Below are 14,139 nucleotides of genomic sequence, written 5' to 3' on the forward strand. Positions count from 1 at the left end.
CATGCATACGCGTCAGGTACGCGCACACGTCACTGTGTGAATCTCCAAATCATGCGCACGCGTGAGCCATGTGTGCGCGTCACTTCTCGCTGGTTATCTTCTTTATTTCTTGTGCTCCTTCCATTTTTGCAAGCTTCCTTTCCATCCTTTGAGCCATTCCTACCTTATAAAGCCTGAAAACACTTAACACACAGATCACGGCATCGAATGGTATAAACGGGGGATTAAAATACATAATTTAAGGGCTTAGGAAGCAAGTTTTCAACCATAGAACAAAATTGGGAAGGAATTGTAAAATCATGCAAATTGTATGAATAAGTGTGCAAATACTTGATAAAAACCACTCAATTGAGCACAAGATAAACCATAAAATAGTGGTTTATCAGTGAACCGCACAGAAAAATGAATCGGTTAAATAGCAAAACCACAGAATTTAAAAACTGGGATTGAACTGGTGAATCGACCGGTTACCGGTCAGTGAACTGAACCGTGACTCGGCCGGTTTTTTGGCTGGGCAGCAAAACGTTGCCGTTTCATGCTTTGCTTATCCCTAAATCGAGTAAATCCCTAATTCGTTCCCCGAATTCCCCTTCTCGTCGAGCTTCAGAGGTGAGAACGCCTCTCTGACCCTCACACGACAGGGGTTCTCATCGAGCTCGTCGTCCCTCACCTCCGTCCGGCCACCGCGTCGTGCCGCCGCCGTGGTTCCTTCGAACAGCCACCTAATCGCACAGCAGCCGTCGTTCCTTCGAACAGCCACCTCCATCGCGCAGCAGCCGTCGTTCCTTCGAAGGTGCTCCACCACTGCTTGGTCACTCGGCGTCGCTGTGTCCCACTCTCCCTATTACATGTTCTGTTGAAGGCGCCTTCGAGCTTCCAGAGTTCCAAGTAATTTTTTTTAGATGAACTCTAAAACTTAGATGACTTGTTGAAGTCACTGAAGTGTGACAAGATGAACTCTGAGACTGTGAACTCTGTTACTGTGAACTCTGTCTCCCTATTTTATTTTTCTTTGAACTGTGTAGTGTGAAACTGTGAACTGATTCAACTGATCCTGCTAATCTGAACAGTGAACTTTGGTTAATAATTGTTGTTTACTGAACTAATTTTTCTTTGTTTACTGAACTGGATTTTGTTGTTTGTTGAATAATTGTGAATAATTTTGAAAAATTTTGGATGTTGTTTGTTGTGAACTTGAGAGTTGAGATTATTGGGTTGGAGTGGGCTGTTGTGATATAGAAATTGAAAAAAACCATTGTTGGATTGCTGGTAATGTTTAGGTATGGATGAAAGTATCAACCAAGAACTACGTAGGAATAATAATGCTGAAAATAATTATGCTTCGAATGACCCTTCTCTTCCTTCCGCATCTAACAAAAGTCAATCACAAACTTCTAATGTTCGGGAGAAAACTAATCTTGCTTGGAGATACGTTGCTTTACAAAATATAAATGAAAAACCGCATTACCAATGCTTATTTTGTCTGAGTACTTTTGGGGGTAGGGGAATTAATAGAATGAAAAAGCATTTGGCGAAGATAGGTGGAGACATTAAGAAGTGTTCTAAGGTCTCATATGATGAAGAAAAACAAATGGAAGGTTTATTGAAAGAGATTCAGAAAAGTAAAACTAGTAAAAGGAAAGTAAGTTTCAATGAAGAGGGTAGTGATGAAATTGAGGATGCAATTGACGAAGCAATAGCGCAAGAAAAACAACAAACTCCGAGTCAGTTACTAACTAAGCAGGTGATTGGAGGTGATCCCAAAAAGAAAGCAAAAACCATTATTCCTCCTATGTTTGCATCAAGAACAACTCTGGGAAGTCAACCAAGTCTGAAAAGTGTGTTTCAAAACAAAGAGGCGCTTCATGAAGTTGATAAGCGAGTGGCTAGATGGCTTTTGGATTGTAGGATTCCTTTCAATGCGGTTATGTCACCCTTTTTTCAAGATATGTTGGATGGTGTTGCTGGCATTGGGCCTGGTTATAAAGGTCATTCTTATGATAAACTGAGGGTTAACTTATTAGCCGATCTCAAAAGGGAGTGTCAAATAGTTGTTGATAGTTATAGGTCTGCTTGGAAAGAAACTGGATGTACTCTCATGGCTGATGGTTAGACAAATCAAAGGCAAAGAATGTTGATTAATTTTTAGTTTATTGTTCGAAAGGGTAGTGCTTTGTGAAATCTGTAGATGCTTCAAATGTGGTAAAAAATGCTTCAAGCTTGTGTGACTTGTTTTCGGAGGTGATTAAATGGATTGGACCTGATAATATTGTTCATGTAGTGACTGATAATGCGGCGAATTATGTGGCTGCGGGTAGGCTTATTAATAAGAAGTTTGAAAATATTCACTGGTCACCTTGTGCTGCTCATTGCTTGAATCTTATTCTAAAAGATATAAGCAGCATGCCACATATTTCTAACCTTACAACACGTGCTTCGAAGATTACTGTGTTTGTGTATAATCATACGATGTTCTTGTCCTGGCTAAGACAAATAAATGATTGGAAGGAGATTGTGCGCCCAGGTGCAACTCGTTTTGCCACTGTCTTCATCACATTGCATTGTATCTTTGAGTGCAAAATGGATTTACAAGCATTGGTTGTTGATCCACACTTTATCGAACATAAATTAGGAAGGAGTGCTAATGGTAGAGCTGTGAGTGCAATTATGCTAGACAATAAATTTTGGGATGATTGTTTTACTGCATGCAAAATTGTGAGTCTGTTGATTAAATTTCTAAGATTGGTAGATACCGATGATAAACCATCATTGGAAATTGTTTATGAAGGTATGTTGAGATCAGAAAATGGAAACAAAGAAATGTTCAAGCATAGTAAGGCTGCATATCAACCTTACACAGAGATTATCAACTCAAGATGGGACAAACATTTGAAAAAAATCTTCATGCAGCAGCTTATTTCTTGAATCCTGCTTGCTTTTTTATGAAAATTATAGAGAAGCACCTGATGTCATGCGAGGTTTACTTGATCTTGTTACATTGCATTGCAAGGTTAATAATTTAGATTCAGTTGAGGCAATGAAAGAAATACACTTATATAGAGATCGAAAGGAAAGCTTTGATAGTCCTGAAGCTTTTCGAGCTGCAAAAAAACTTCAACCTAGTAATAATATCTGTTTGATAATAACTTATTTAGTTATTTACTTATTTTATGTTTTCGTTTCCTTAATTTGATAACTAATACTTGAGCTATGGGATTGTAACTTGTAGATGAATGGTAGAGGTTGTTTGGTGGTTCTGCTCCATGTTTACAAAACATGGTAGTTCGCATTCTTAGCCAAGCATCTGCTTCTTCAGGGTGTGAAAGGAATTGGAGTCTTTTTGATCAAATTTATACAAAAAGAAGGAATAGATTGGAGCATGATAGGCTAAGTGATATTGTGTATGTTACATATAATTTACGTCTTAAATCCAGGTAATATATATTTCATCCTTTCATTTCATATCATTAGATTTTGTGTAGTTAATATACTAGGCTTATCATATATTGTATTTAATTTGTTAGGACGGAAAGAAAAAAAAGAAAGCAAAAGGTGCAATATGATTCAATTGATATTGAAAGTATTGATATGGTTGACTTTTGGGTGACGAAAGAGGTTGAAAAAGAGCCTGATCTTCCAAGTAATATTGAAGACTTGCTTGGTGAGTATTATAGTTTATTGATCAGACAATAAATTACAATAGCTTTGATCTTTAATTTATTGATAATGTGTTATATTTTGTTAGATGAGATTGATGCTGGTTTAGATCAAGGTGGTGGTGGTTGTAGTAGTAGTACATTTTATGCTGCACCACTTGCTTTTTCTGGTCCAAGTAGTGGAAATGAAGGTGATGATATCAATGACGCAAATCTGCAGCAAGTTATGGAGGATTTTGATGATTGATGACAAACTTGGATCATTTTGATGTTGCCATGTTATGTTTGATTGGTTGTTTTATTTTTTGACTTTTGAATTTGTATTTGAATGAGATTATTACATTCTGGTTGTAGTACTTTTAATTTGAATGATATTTTAAAGTTTACATTAGACTATAATTATATTTTAATGTGTTTATTTTTATATTTTATATTTTATTTTATTATAAAACGGTTTTTTGGGTTCCACCACGGTCGAACCGGTTGAATCTATAAACTAGTGAACCAATAGCTAGAGCGATTTGATGACCGGTTCGGTTCTCAGAACCTTGGTAATAACTATTCAACACAATCGGCCCTTCTGTATCTTCCGGCATAAAGTACACCAATTTTGCAAAATAGTCGAGCAGAACATGGTTCTTAGATAACCAGTTCAAATCCAAGATAAGATCAAGATCGGTCATCGGCAAGCAGATTAAATCATGGACAAAATCACGTTGCTTGACCCTAAATGAAACTTACGGACATCCTAGCCTAGTTACCATGGCTTCATGGGTGGCATTATACACCTTTAGGTCATAACCTAAAACTACAATCTTCAATCCTAGGTCCCTAGCTTTTTCGAATGCAATGAATGAATGTGTTGCTCCCGAATCAAATAACGCATTTAAAATTTGACCAGCCATTTCACAGTTACCTCGGATAAGTGTATCGGATCCCTCGGCACCCACAGCTAAGGTGGTGAACACCTGACCAGCCTGCTGTGCTCTCTCTGCACCTTGCTTCTGCCTCTCCGAACAGTTTGAGGCTTTATGCCCCGCCTTGCCACAAGAATAGCACAAGCCCCATCCGGGCTTGCACGGGGCTCCCGGATGATGACTCCCGCACCTAGCACAAGCTTGCTCGTTCTGAGGCTGCTTCCCAAACCTCTTCCCTTGGGAGTTGTTGTTGTTAGGCCTCCTGAAACTATTCTGACCCTGAGTCTGATGTAGTGCAGAGCCTCCCTGCTTTAAAGACGAACCTCTAGGAGCAAAGCTCTTTCCTCAGTTCTGTGGGAATGGTCCCCTATGGCTGCCTCTCTCTGCAGCTGCCTTCTTCACACAGTCTTCAGCAACCCTGCTCTTATTCACCAACTCTGAACAAGTTCTGATATCCATTGGTCCCACTAAGCTAAAGATATCACTCTGGAGCCCTCCTTCATACTTAATGCACTTCCATTCCTCAAAGTCTCCCGGAGCTCCCTGACACATGCGGAAAAACCTGAATAGCTCCTCAAACTTGTCTGTATACTCAGACACGGACATAGCACCCTGCTTCTGTTGCAATAACTCCAGTTCCTTGGCCGTCCTAGCAGAATTTGGAAAGTACTTCTTATAGAGTTCCACCTGGAAGGCATCCCAAGTGATAGGGTCATCACCCTGCTGCAGAAGACGTCGGGTTCCCTGCCACCAATGCGATGCTTCCCCAGTGAGCAGATAGGTAGCAAATTCAACACATTGCTCTTCAGGTACCAACTATGCTTGCAGTGCTCGCTCTAGAGCCTGAAACCAGGTATCGGCTTCAGTCAGGTTGGTAGTTCCTTTGAACTTGGGTGGATTAACCTTTAAGAAGATTGCCAGTGTCATCAGGTCCTGATCTCCACTTCCGCCATTGCCATTATTATTCATCTGTTGCCCAAGAGCCGCCACAGTGGCCTGCATCGCAGCAGGCATGTTCTCCAATGCCGCCATAAAGTTTACCGGGTCATTTGGGTTGATCCTCGGTCCCTGAGCACTAGTACGACCTCTCCCACAACCTCGACCGTGTCCACGAGGTGCCATCTAGTTCCTATACACACCAAACAATCGATATTAAGTTGATCAGTCTCAATATCGGAAGTCTAGTGCTTCAAAGTCTCAAATGCATACTCATGAACGTTTATGCCAGGTATATCAGTTAGATATTCTAATAGCACATAAACACACATATAGAGAATGCACAGAAGCATAGTCAGTCCGTCCCTCAGGCTCTATAGGAATGAACTGCTCTGATACCATAATGTAACACCCTACCACACAGAGCCTTATGCTTTAGTCATAAGACAGAGGTGGCGAGGTATTACGACCTCTAGAAATAAAATTTAGTACATATAGTAGTGTGAGAAATCTTTATAACTAGGAGCCTTTGAAGAAAAAGGGGTAAAACAAAATCGTTAAATTGAAAAGCGCAACACTTCGATCGATAACATGACGAAATAGATAAAGGACAAACTAACGCGAATACATAACAAGAGAGTGCCAAAGATACGAATATCGAAACTCAAGACCCGGTTTGCGAAGATAACCGGTCCGAGCATAAACGTATATATATATATATATATATATATATATATATATATATATATATATATATATATATATATATATATATATATATATATATATATATATATATTCTCCAATAGAAACCCAAAAGACAAATTACCAAAAACCTATTCTCCAAACAACCTCTAAGAGGATTCAAAACAGTATATATTTATTTAGTGGAGATAATAAGTATCTACATAAAACCAAAATAAAGTCCCGAGAACCAAGGATCTTCGCTAATCCAAAAGTCTCCAGCATACCTCAGCGAGAAGCCTCATGACCTGCATCTGAAAATCACAAAATCCGCATGGGTGAGAACTGGAGGTTCTCAGTATGGTAACAGTACCCACATATCTAACGTGTAATGTCCTGGGAAAGCCGAAGGTAATCCTAGAACTTCCAACAGATAAATCAAAGCTTATAAACAGACTAAACCATAAATGGCAACTGACTAAAGATCTTCAGTCTAACTAACACTCCCCTTACCAAATCCTACAGACCTCCCAATCGCCATCAGTAATTTGATATTGCAAACACAATTATATCAACAAGGAAATGCACAAATAGGAAGCAGATACAACAATTATACAATTAGCAGGTATTATGCAGTCAATTAGGCATTCCAAACAATTCACATACTATGCACATGATGTATGCCTCTCCTAGTTGCTGATGAGTCTCATCTGTCGGTTATAAAGCCAACCCGACAAGTCCTGGTAGCTAACCATTGGACTGTCCCTCTGTCGTGCATCCCCAACTCGAATTATACTCAATCATTCATCAATACATATTCACAACACCCACACTGGTGTTTATTCACGGGGGCGAGCTCATCCGAAACTTTCACAGTGTCCGGCCACACTTACGACATAGGTCAGCAGAGTATCGAGTCTCCACCTGGAGCACGTGGTGGCTAGCCACTGCTTTCACCCAGGAAAACTCGTATCTCAGATAGTGGAAGTACAACATTCACATTTCATTCAATACACATATATGTAATCATACTCAGCCATAATTCAATAATAGCTCAGCCGTAATTCGGCAATATCTCAGCCATTTGGCTCATAATACAATCCATATCCAGCCAATTCATTAACAATTACAGCCCTTCGGCTCATGGCATATAAGGCACTTCCACAATCATCCTCCCTATCTCATACAATTATCTTGATCATCATTGATCATAAATTCTCCCCTTACTTCATTCACAAGTTACCACATTCCCTAGTTCCTTCCCATTGCTAGGCATATCACAAGGATTTAAGACACAAGGGGTGAGATTGGAGGCTTAGAAGTCTGAAATTTGGCTTTGAAAACTCAAAAATTAACCTTGGGGTGAAAACGGAGTCACGCGTGCGCGTCGCCCACGCGCACGCGTGGAAAGCAGAAAAGTTATAGTGACGCGTACGCATCGCCCACGCGGACGCGTGGGTGGGAGAAAAGCAAAGTGCCGCCTGCGCGTCAGCCACGCGTACGCGTGGGTGCGTTTTGTGCTCCTCGCACAAAACCCGCACAATACTCGCACAACTCTTGGGAATTTAGGCTGGGCACCTGAATTAGCACATCGACGCGTACGCGTCGGCCAGGCACACGTGTGAGGGAGTGAAAATTTGAAACTGACGCGTGCGCGTCGGCCACGATTACGCATGGAAGTGCGATCTGCCAAAAATTTTACTAAGTTAAAATGTTGCAGAATTCCAATTTCAAACCCTAATCTTCCGACGGGCATAACTTTTTCGTTTCAAGTCATTTTCCATTCGTTCTTCAAACAGCATAAACTTCTCGGATCCAATTTCATTTCTAAACAAGTTTGACATAATTTGGGGATCCAGAGACCAAGATATGCTCCGTCAAAGTAAGCCCAAAAACCACGTTTTTTTCATACAAAACCACAAAGTTCCATTTTCAAAACAAACCAATTTCAACCCTTTTCAAAACCAACCAAAACATACCAAAAATCAACCTCAAGCCTCCTCAACTCATATGTTAACATTTTTATCAAAAGCACAACCACCAATCCACCATTTTAACCAATCTAAATTAAATAACTCAATTTTAATCACAATATCATATTATATATATCTCCTCATCCCAATTTCCAACAATACCATTTCCAATCAACCATCACTACATACAACCAATATCATCTTCACCATCAACATCGTTTCACCCACAATTCAACCTCAACCAATCATTAAGCATATATCAAAACATGCATATCTCTCATGCATCATACCATCACAATATCAACATTCATTAATTGCATACATAACCACACAATTTATCTCAACCATTCAAATCCTATCTTAGGGCCTCTAGCCTAAGTTTTCACACTACATTACATTTTAGATACAGAAAATCGAGACCATACCTTAGCCGCTTTCCCACTTAACCCGGAACACCTCCAAATCACTTCTCCACAAGCTCTCAAAGCTTCAACACCTCCAAAAACAGATTTTGTAGCACACAAGAGTTTATTCCAAGCTCTCCAAGACCTCAATCAAGCTTCATTATTCACATACACACTACTTAAGCCACAATTATCACATCCAAACACAACAACTCAATACTCAAACATCATAAACCAAAAAATTCCACTAGGGTTGAGAATCTTACCTCACCCAAGGATCAAGAAGACAAGATTAAACCTCTCCTTCAAGCTATTTGGATCCTATAACATCAAAGAGCCCAAAATCTCAACACATTTTCCCAAAAATTCGAATTTAAGGGCTGAGAAAACTGGACTAAAATCGTGGCTTATCTCAAGAACAAATTAGTGGTTTTTGTAGAGCTCGTCGTGGTGAACGCGTGGCCGCAAACGGTGCGACAATCGGAGCTCCGAATCAAAAGTTATGGTGGTTTGAAGATCAAATGAGAGTTAGAACTTTGGAAGAGTGTTCTTCCCCTCCCTTACTCTATTTCAGCGTGTTTGAGGATTTAAAGAGGAGAGAGTGCTGTTTTTAGGGTTTTAGGTTTTGTTTAGTTGGGCCAAGGGCCCAATATGGGTCCGGTTGGCCCGGTTTGGTCCGTTCGGTCCAATCTTGGGCCGATTTCTTTAAAATTGGTATCAAAATTCTCGTTTTAATTTTCTCTATCATATTAAGCCATACAAATCACCTTTTTAACCCTCTAGATAAAATTCTAATTTATGAATTAATTAGTCATTAATTAATCGGGTTTTACACATCAGCTATAGGGCAGGCATACATCATATGCATATGCGTGTTTTGTTTGATTGTGCATTAATTGGGCTTGCCTATGTGATTATTATGCTTACCTGCTATATTTGCTGCCTGTTGTATCTATGTTCTACTTGTGTTTACTTTGTTTGTATTGCTTGTCTCTGCATCAGAGTTTTGGAGGATTGGAGAAAGGCAGAAATTAGGGCTTAAGTTATAAAGGAATTAGAAATAAGAACCTTAGATAACCTACCCTGTTTATGGTTTTCAATTTATAAACTTTAAGATTTAAATCTGAGTGTCGGAGTTCTAGAATCACCTTTGGTTTTCTTGGGACCATATATATTATGTATGTGGGTACCATTACCATGCTGAGAATCTCTGATTCTCATTCCATATATATGTTGTTGTTTTCATATACAGGTCAAGATGTGCCTTGGTAAGCGTCTGTAGGTTCCTATGATTTTCCCAGCGCCAAGTGCCCATGATCAAGAGCAACCAAAAAAGCATTTATGCTTAGCACCATGGGCCGGCGGCCAACGCCCATGTACTCATTCAAGACCCAGGTCTTCCTTAAGCAAAAATGGACAATTGACATAGTTCACACACTCCAAGAATTTAAGATTTTGATCGAAGTTAGTTCAGATTTATGATATTGTTAGGTGTATCTTATTCTTCTTGAAAAGATAACATTAGATTTAGTTTGAATTTAAAATTTAGTTTAGGATTTAAGATATAAATAAGCAGAGGACGATCTATTGAGGGATCCATCAACCAACATTTATTAGCATCTTTCATCTTCTGTTTATTTGCTAAGAGTTACTAATTTCTTTGTGTTAGGATTAGAAACTCTATTTAGTTTTATGAATTGGTAATTGATTGTCTCTTTTATTTTGATTAATGTATTGATACTTTTCAAGAATTGAGTTTCGTTTTTATTCTTAATGATTGGAAGTATTGAAAAATATTCTAAATCTATTTTGGATTCCTTTATTATCTTTGGAAAGCTAATATTGTGATTAGTTTAAAACTCATTCTCATAATTTTTCAGTTGACTAGGAGTAGTATTGAAAATTATCTGACTTTAAATAAGAACTGTGCTTAATCTCTTCTTGCCAAGTAATTGATCAAGGAATTGGCGATTAGGTGGGATAAAGAGAAATTGAATTGTCAAGAAATTGATATTTGATTATATATGATTTATCGTGAAAATATCTTTGCATAAATCAAAGTAATAGTTGTCCAACAATATATATATATATATATATAATCATAGGTATCAAAAAATAAGTTAATAGCTATAATTAATGATTATAATTAATACATATCAATTCAGTTTAGCATTAATTAAAAATTTGTTTTTTTTTTAATTTTAAAACAAATAAATCCTACTATTATTATTATTATTATTATTATTATTATTATTAAATGAATACACAATTATAATTAATATTTTTTTACGTAATCATAATATTATCCATAATTATTATTATTCCTATTATATCTTTGTATGAATGCATTATAAAAAGAAAATTATCATATATTAATTAGATTATTCATTAATATGCATAATTAAAATTATTTGTTTTATTAAACACTTTTAAAAAGATAATCAATTAATTACTTTTTTTATTAGACATAATTAATTAGAATATGAGTTCATGTCTTTAGTTGTGATTTATGAAGATTACCGTGATTAACAGATTACTGTAGTTTATAAAAATTTCATGTGCAATAATATTAATAATAAAGAATGAAAAATTATTGAATGATTGTAGGGTAAAAAATAATCATTTATATACATAAGAAAATAATCATAATCAATAAATAATTAATATATGTGACTTAAATATATTTAAATACAATTAATATATATATGTATATATAAATAAAAAATATTTAAAATTGTTTAAACAAAATAAATATATCCCGAGAATACAAAAATTATTAATTAAACAATTAATATATATGTATATATAAATAAAGAAATTATCAATTAAAAAAATTATCATAGATTTTTAATTTTACAATCAATCATGCATAATTAGAATAATTTGTTTTGAAAATAAATAATTAAATTAAATTAGTATTAATTGAATATTTTTATTCCTAATACAAAGTAGATAAATCCTACACTATATATGCTCCTATGTGATTGCAAACTTTTATATTTGTCGCTTACATTTTTCTTAATCATTGTTATAGTTACTAGGTTATATTCTAATCTTGAGTTTAATATATTGTAAAATTTAGTTTTTTTTTTAAATTTTTTTAATTTATTTTTTTTTATTTTATCTTGATTTCTTTGCTGGTATATATATGATCTTGTTAAGAATCTCAAGACAACATTTAGATATAAAGTTTAGAAACTTAAAGTTGGAATACTTCAATACAAGAATAGAGATACAACCTGTGAATATACAATGATCAATGTTAGAGACATAGACTAAACTTTTGGTTGTTTACAAAAAAAAAATGTGCACGCACATTTTCTCATAAAAATTAAGACGTTGATTTATTGCATATTAATGTCTTTTTCTTTAATTAAACCAATTATTTTAAGATTTTTTTTATGTATTTTTACTTAGTATTTGCATAAACAAAAAATAAATTGAGCTTAATTTAAAGTTAAATATATTAAAAAATATTTTTCATTAAAAATACCTTAGATATAAATTAAAAATTAAACTTTTTTTGTGCATCACACGAGTACATGCACTAATTTTATATTTCAACATATATTCTGTACGAGTGGTTGATTTGGTGGCTGATTTTTAATGTACACCTAGCATCTATAGTAATAATAATTTTTATTTTTTTTTAATTAGTCACTTTTATTTATTATTTTGTGTCTTTTTAGGTTATAATTAAATACTCTATAGCAAGTATAATACTATTAGATATAATACAAATACATATATAATGTAGCACCCCAATTACCCTAAGTCTTACCTCTAGCCGTAAATTAAAGGTTAATCAGACGTTACAACAGTCCTAAGACTTATACATATTTATATATAGAAGGAAATAATATATTCTAGAAGCCTGATGAAGGATTAAGTTCAAAGACAGAATTACAAAAGCGTGAAACGTTCACAAATAAAACATATATAAATATAAGAATATAATAATTATAGAGAACTAGCCGCAGCTTGCGGAGTTTAAACCGACTAGTTACAAATAGAAAGATACAGAGTTCTAGAATTAAAACAGCTTATACAACCTATCTCTCAAATAAGCCTCTAAGGCCATAAAGATAAATATACAAAAGGTGAGAGACTACTATGACGAAAGTAAAATAGAAATAAACAAGGAACGAACCATACTCCACTCTGTCACCATATCCGCAATCTCACCGAAGTAGATTACGACCTGTAACACCCTAACTACCAAAGCTCACGCTTCCGGCTGCGCCACTCTGATAGCTCGGACATTACGACGACTTTTATATTATTTAATACTAAAATATGAGCCTGTTTGAAACTTTAAACCGCAACACCGCTCCCAAAAATACTCTCATCCGATAACATACATCCATAGATACCATACAACTTACAAAACTCATAAAGAGTACATCCATGTATATACATATATATATATAATATTACAAGCACTAACCAATACAATTCCTATCCCTCTTACAAAATATATCAAGATAAAGGCGAGGGTACAATAAACCATAACTAAAACAATACAGAGCATCACAACAACAATTAAATAAACTCTTCGTAACTTCTGCGCCCATATCCTGAAAGGGAAAAAAATGTAGGGGGGTGAGAACATCATCCTCGAAAGGGTTCTCATTAGAGGGTTTTTAGGAATTACTGTAATAGGATACATTAAGATAAACCATACCAGTGATTAATAACCGTCTCATGCCTCTTTTCAAAAACGACGGTTTACAATAAGAGTAAAGTCGGAAATCTTTTCTAAAAGAGGAACCGTTCAATTCTCAAAAACTCAAAAGTCTTTCAAAACGGTTTATCTATGCGGAACCAAAATAGCCTTTCATAATTTTATTCCAAACCAGAAACACAAAAGTGAAATCAACCATCGGTTCACCTCATTCCAACCACAGCCCTAGGCCCAAACAATCCAACCAGCAACCAATCACCACAATCCAACAGAGTCCCAGTAGCAAACACAAATAGAAGGATGGAAGCACAAACAAACAGTTATTGCAAGTAGAACAATTAGCAATTAGTCACATAGGCAAACCAAGTATAATATGCACACCCAAACAATGTCACATAAATGCATATGATGCATGCCTGTCCCTAGTGGCTGATGATATCATCTGTCGGTTATATAGCCAACCCGACACGTCCTGGTAGCTAACCATGGACAGAAACACCCCTCGCGGAGAAAGTAGGTTTGAGCTACAACCCCATTGCTACTACCCGCTCAACCCAGAGCCAGTGGAACAACCACTACTGCGGCTACTACCCAGGCGGGTGTTTAAAAGCTCAACCTGGAGCGAGTGGAATCACCACTACTACCGCTACTACCCAGGCGTCACAATCTCTGACCTGGAGCAAGTGGGACGAACCACAACCCTTGCTACTACCCAGGTATCTCAAGCATATATTCATTCAGTCCCAACCATAGATCAACATCCATCTTAGCCATCCGGCTTAAATTCATAATTCATAGTCAGCCATACGGCCCATAACTCATTCGGCAATCAGCCATAAATCAATATCATACACAGCCATTCCGGCTCACGGTTCAATCCAGAAC

The 14,139-nt window shown here is 36.4% G+C and overlaps 1 protein-coding gene across 1 annotated transcript; it reads left to right on the forward strand.

Annotated features, from left to right (window-relative positions):
• Window positions 1-1,282: 1,282 nt before the first annotated feature.
• On the forward strand, window positions 1,283-2,925 carry LOC107611358 (uncharacterized). The gene is made up of 2 exons (XM_016313295.1): window positions 1,283-2,108; window positions 2,189-2,925. The coding sequence occupies exons 1-2, from the start codon at window positions 1,283-1,285 to the stop codon at window positions 2,923-2,925; spliced, it is 1,563 nt and encodes a 520-aa protein (XP_016168781.1).
• The last annotated feature ends 11,214 nt before the right edge of the window (window positions 2,926-14,139 follow it).

The sequence above is a fragment of the Arachis ipaensis genome, chromosome B8 (assembly GCF_059453495.1).
Source record: "Arachis ipaensis isolate K30076 ecotype BB chromosome B8, ASM5945349v1, whole genome shotgun sequence".
Taxonomy (NCBI): Eukaryota; Viridiplantae; Streptophyta; class Magnoliopsida; order Fabales; family Fabaceae; genus Arachis; species Arachis ipaensis.

What these genes read in the sequence shown, in the direction of transcription:
- LOC107611358 (XM_016313295.1), top strand. Translation starts at nt 1,283, where the DNA reads ATGGATGAAAGTATCAACCAAGAACTACGTAGGAATAATAATGCTGAA. An exon ending in ATGTACTCTCATGGCTGATG is followed by an intron (nt 2,109 to 2,188) that starts GTTAGACAAATC and finishes TGAAATCTGTAG; the next exon opens with ATGCTTCAAATGTGGTAAAA.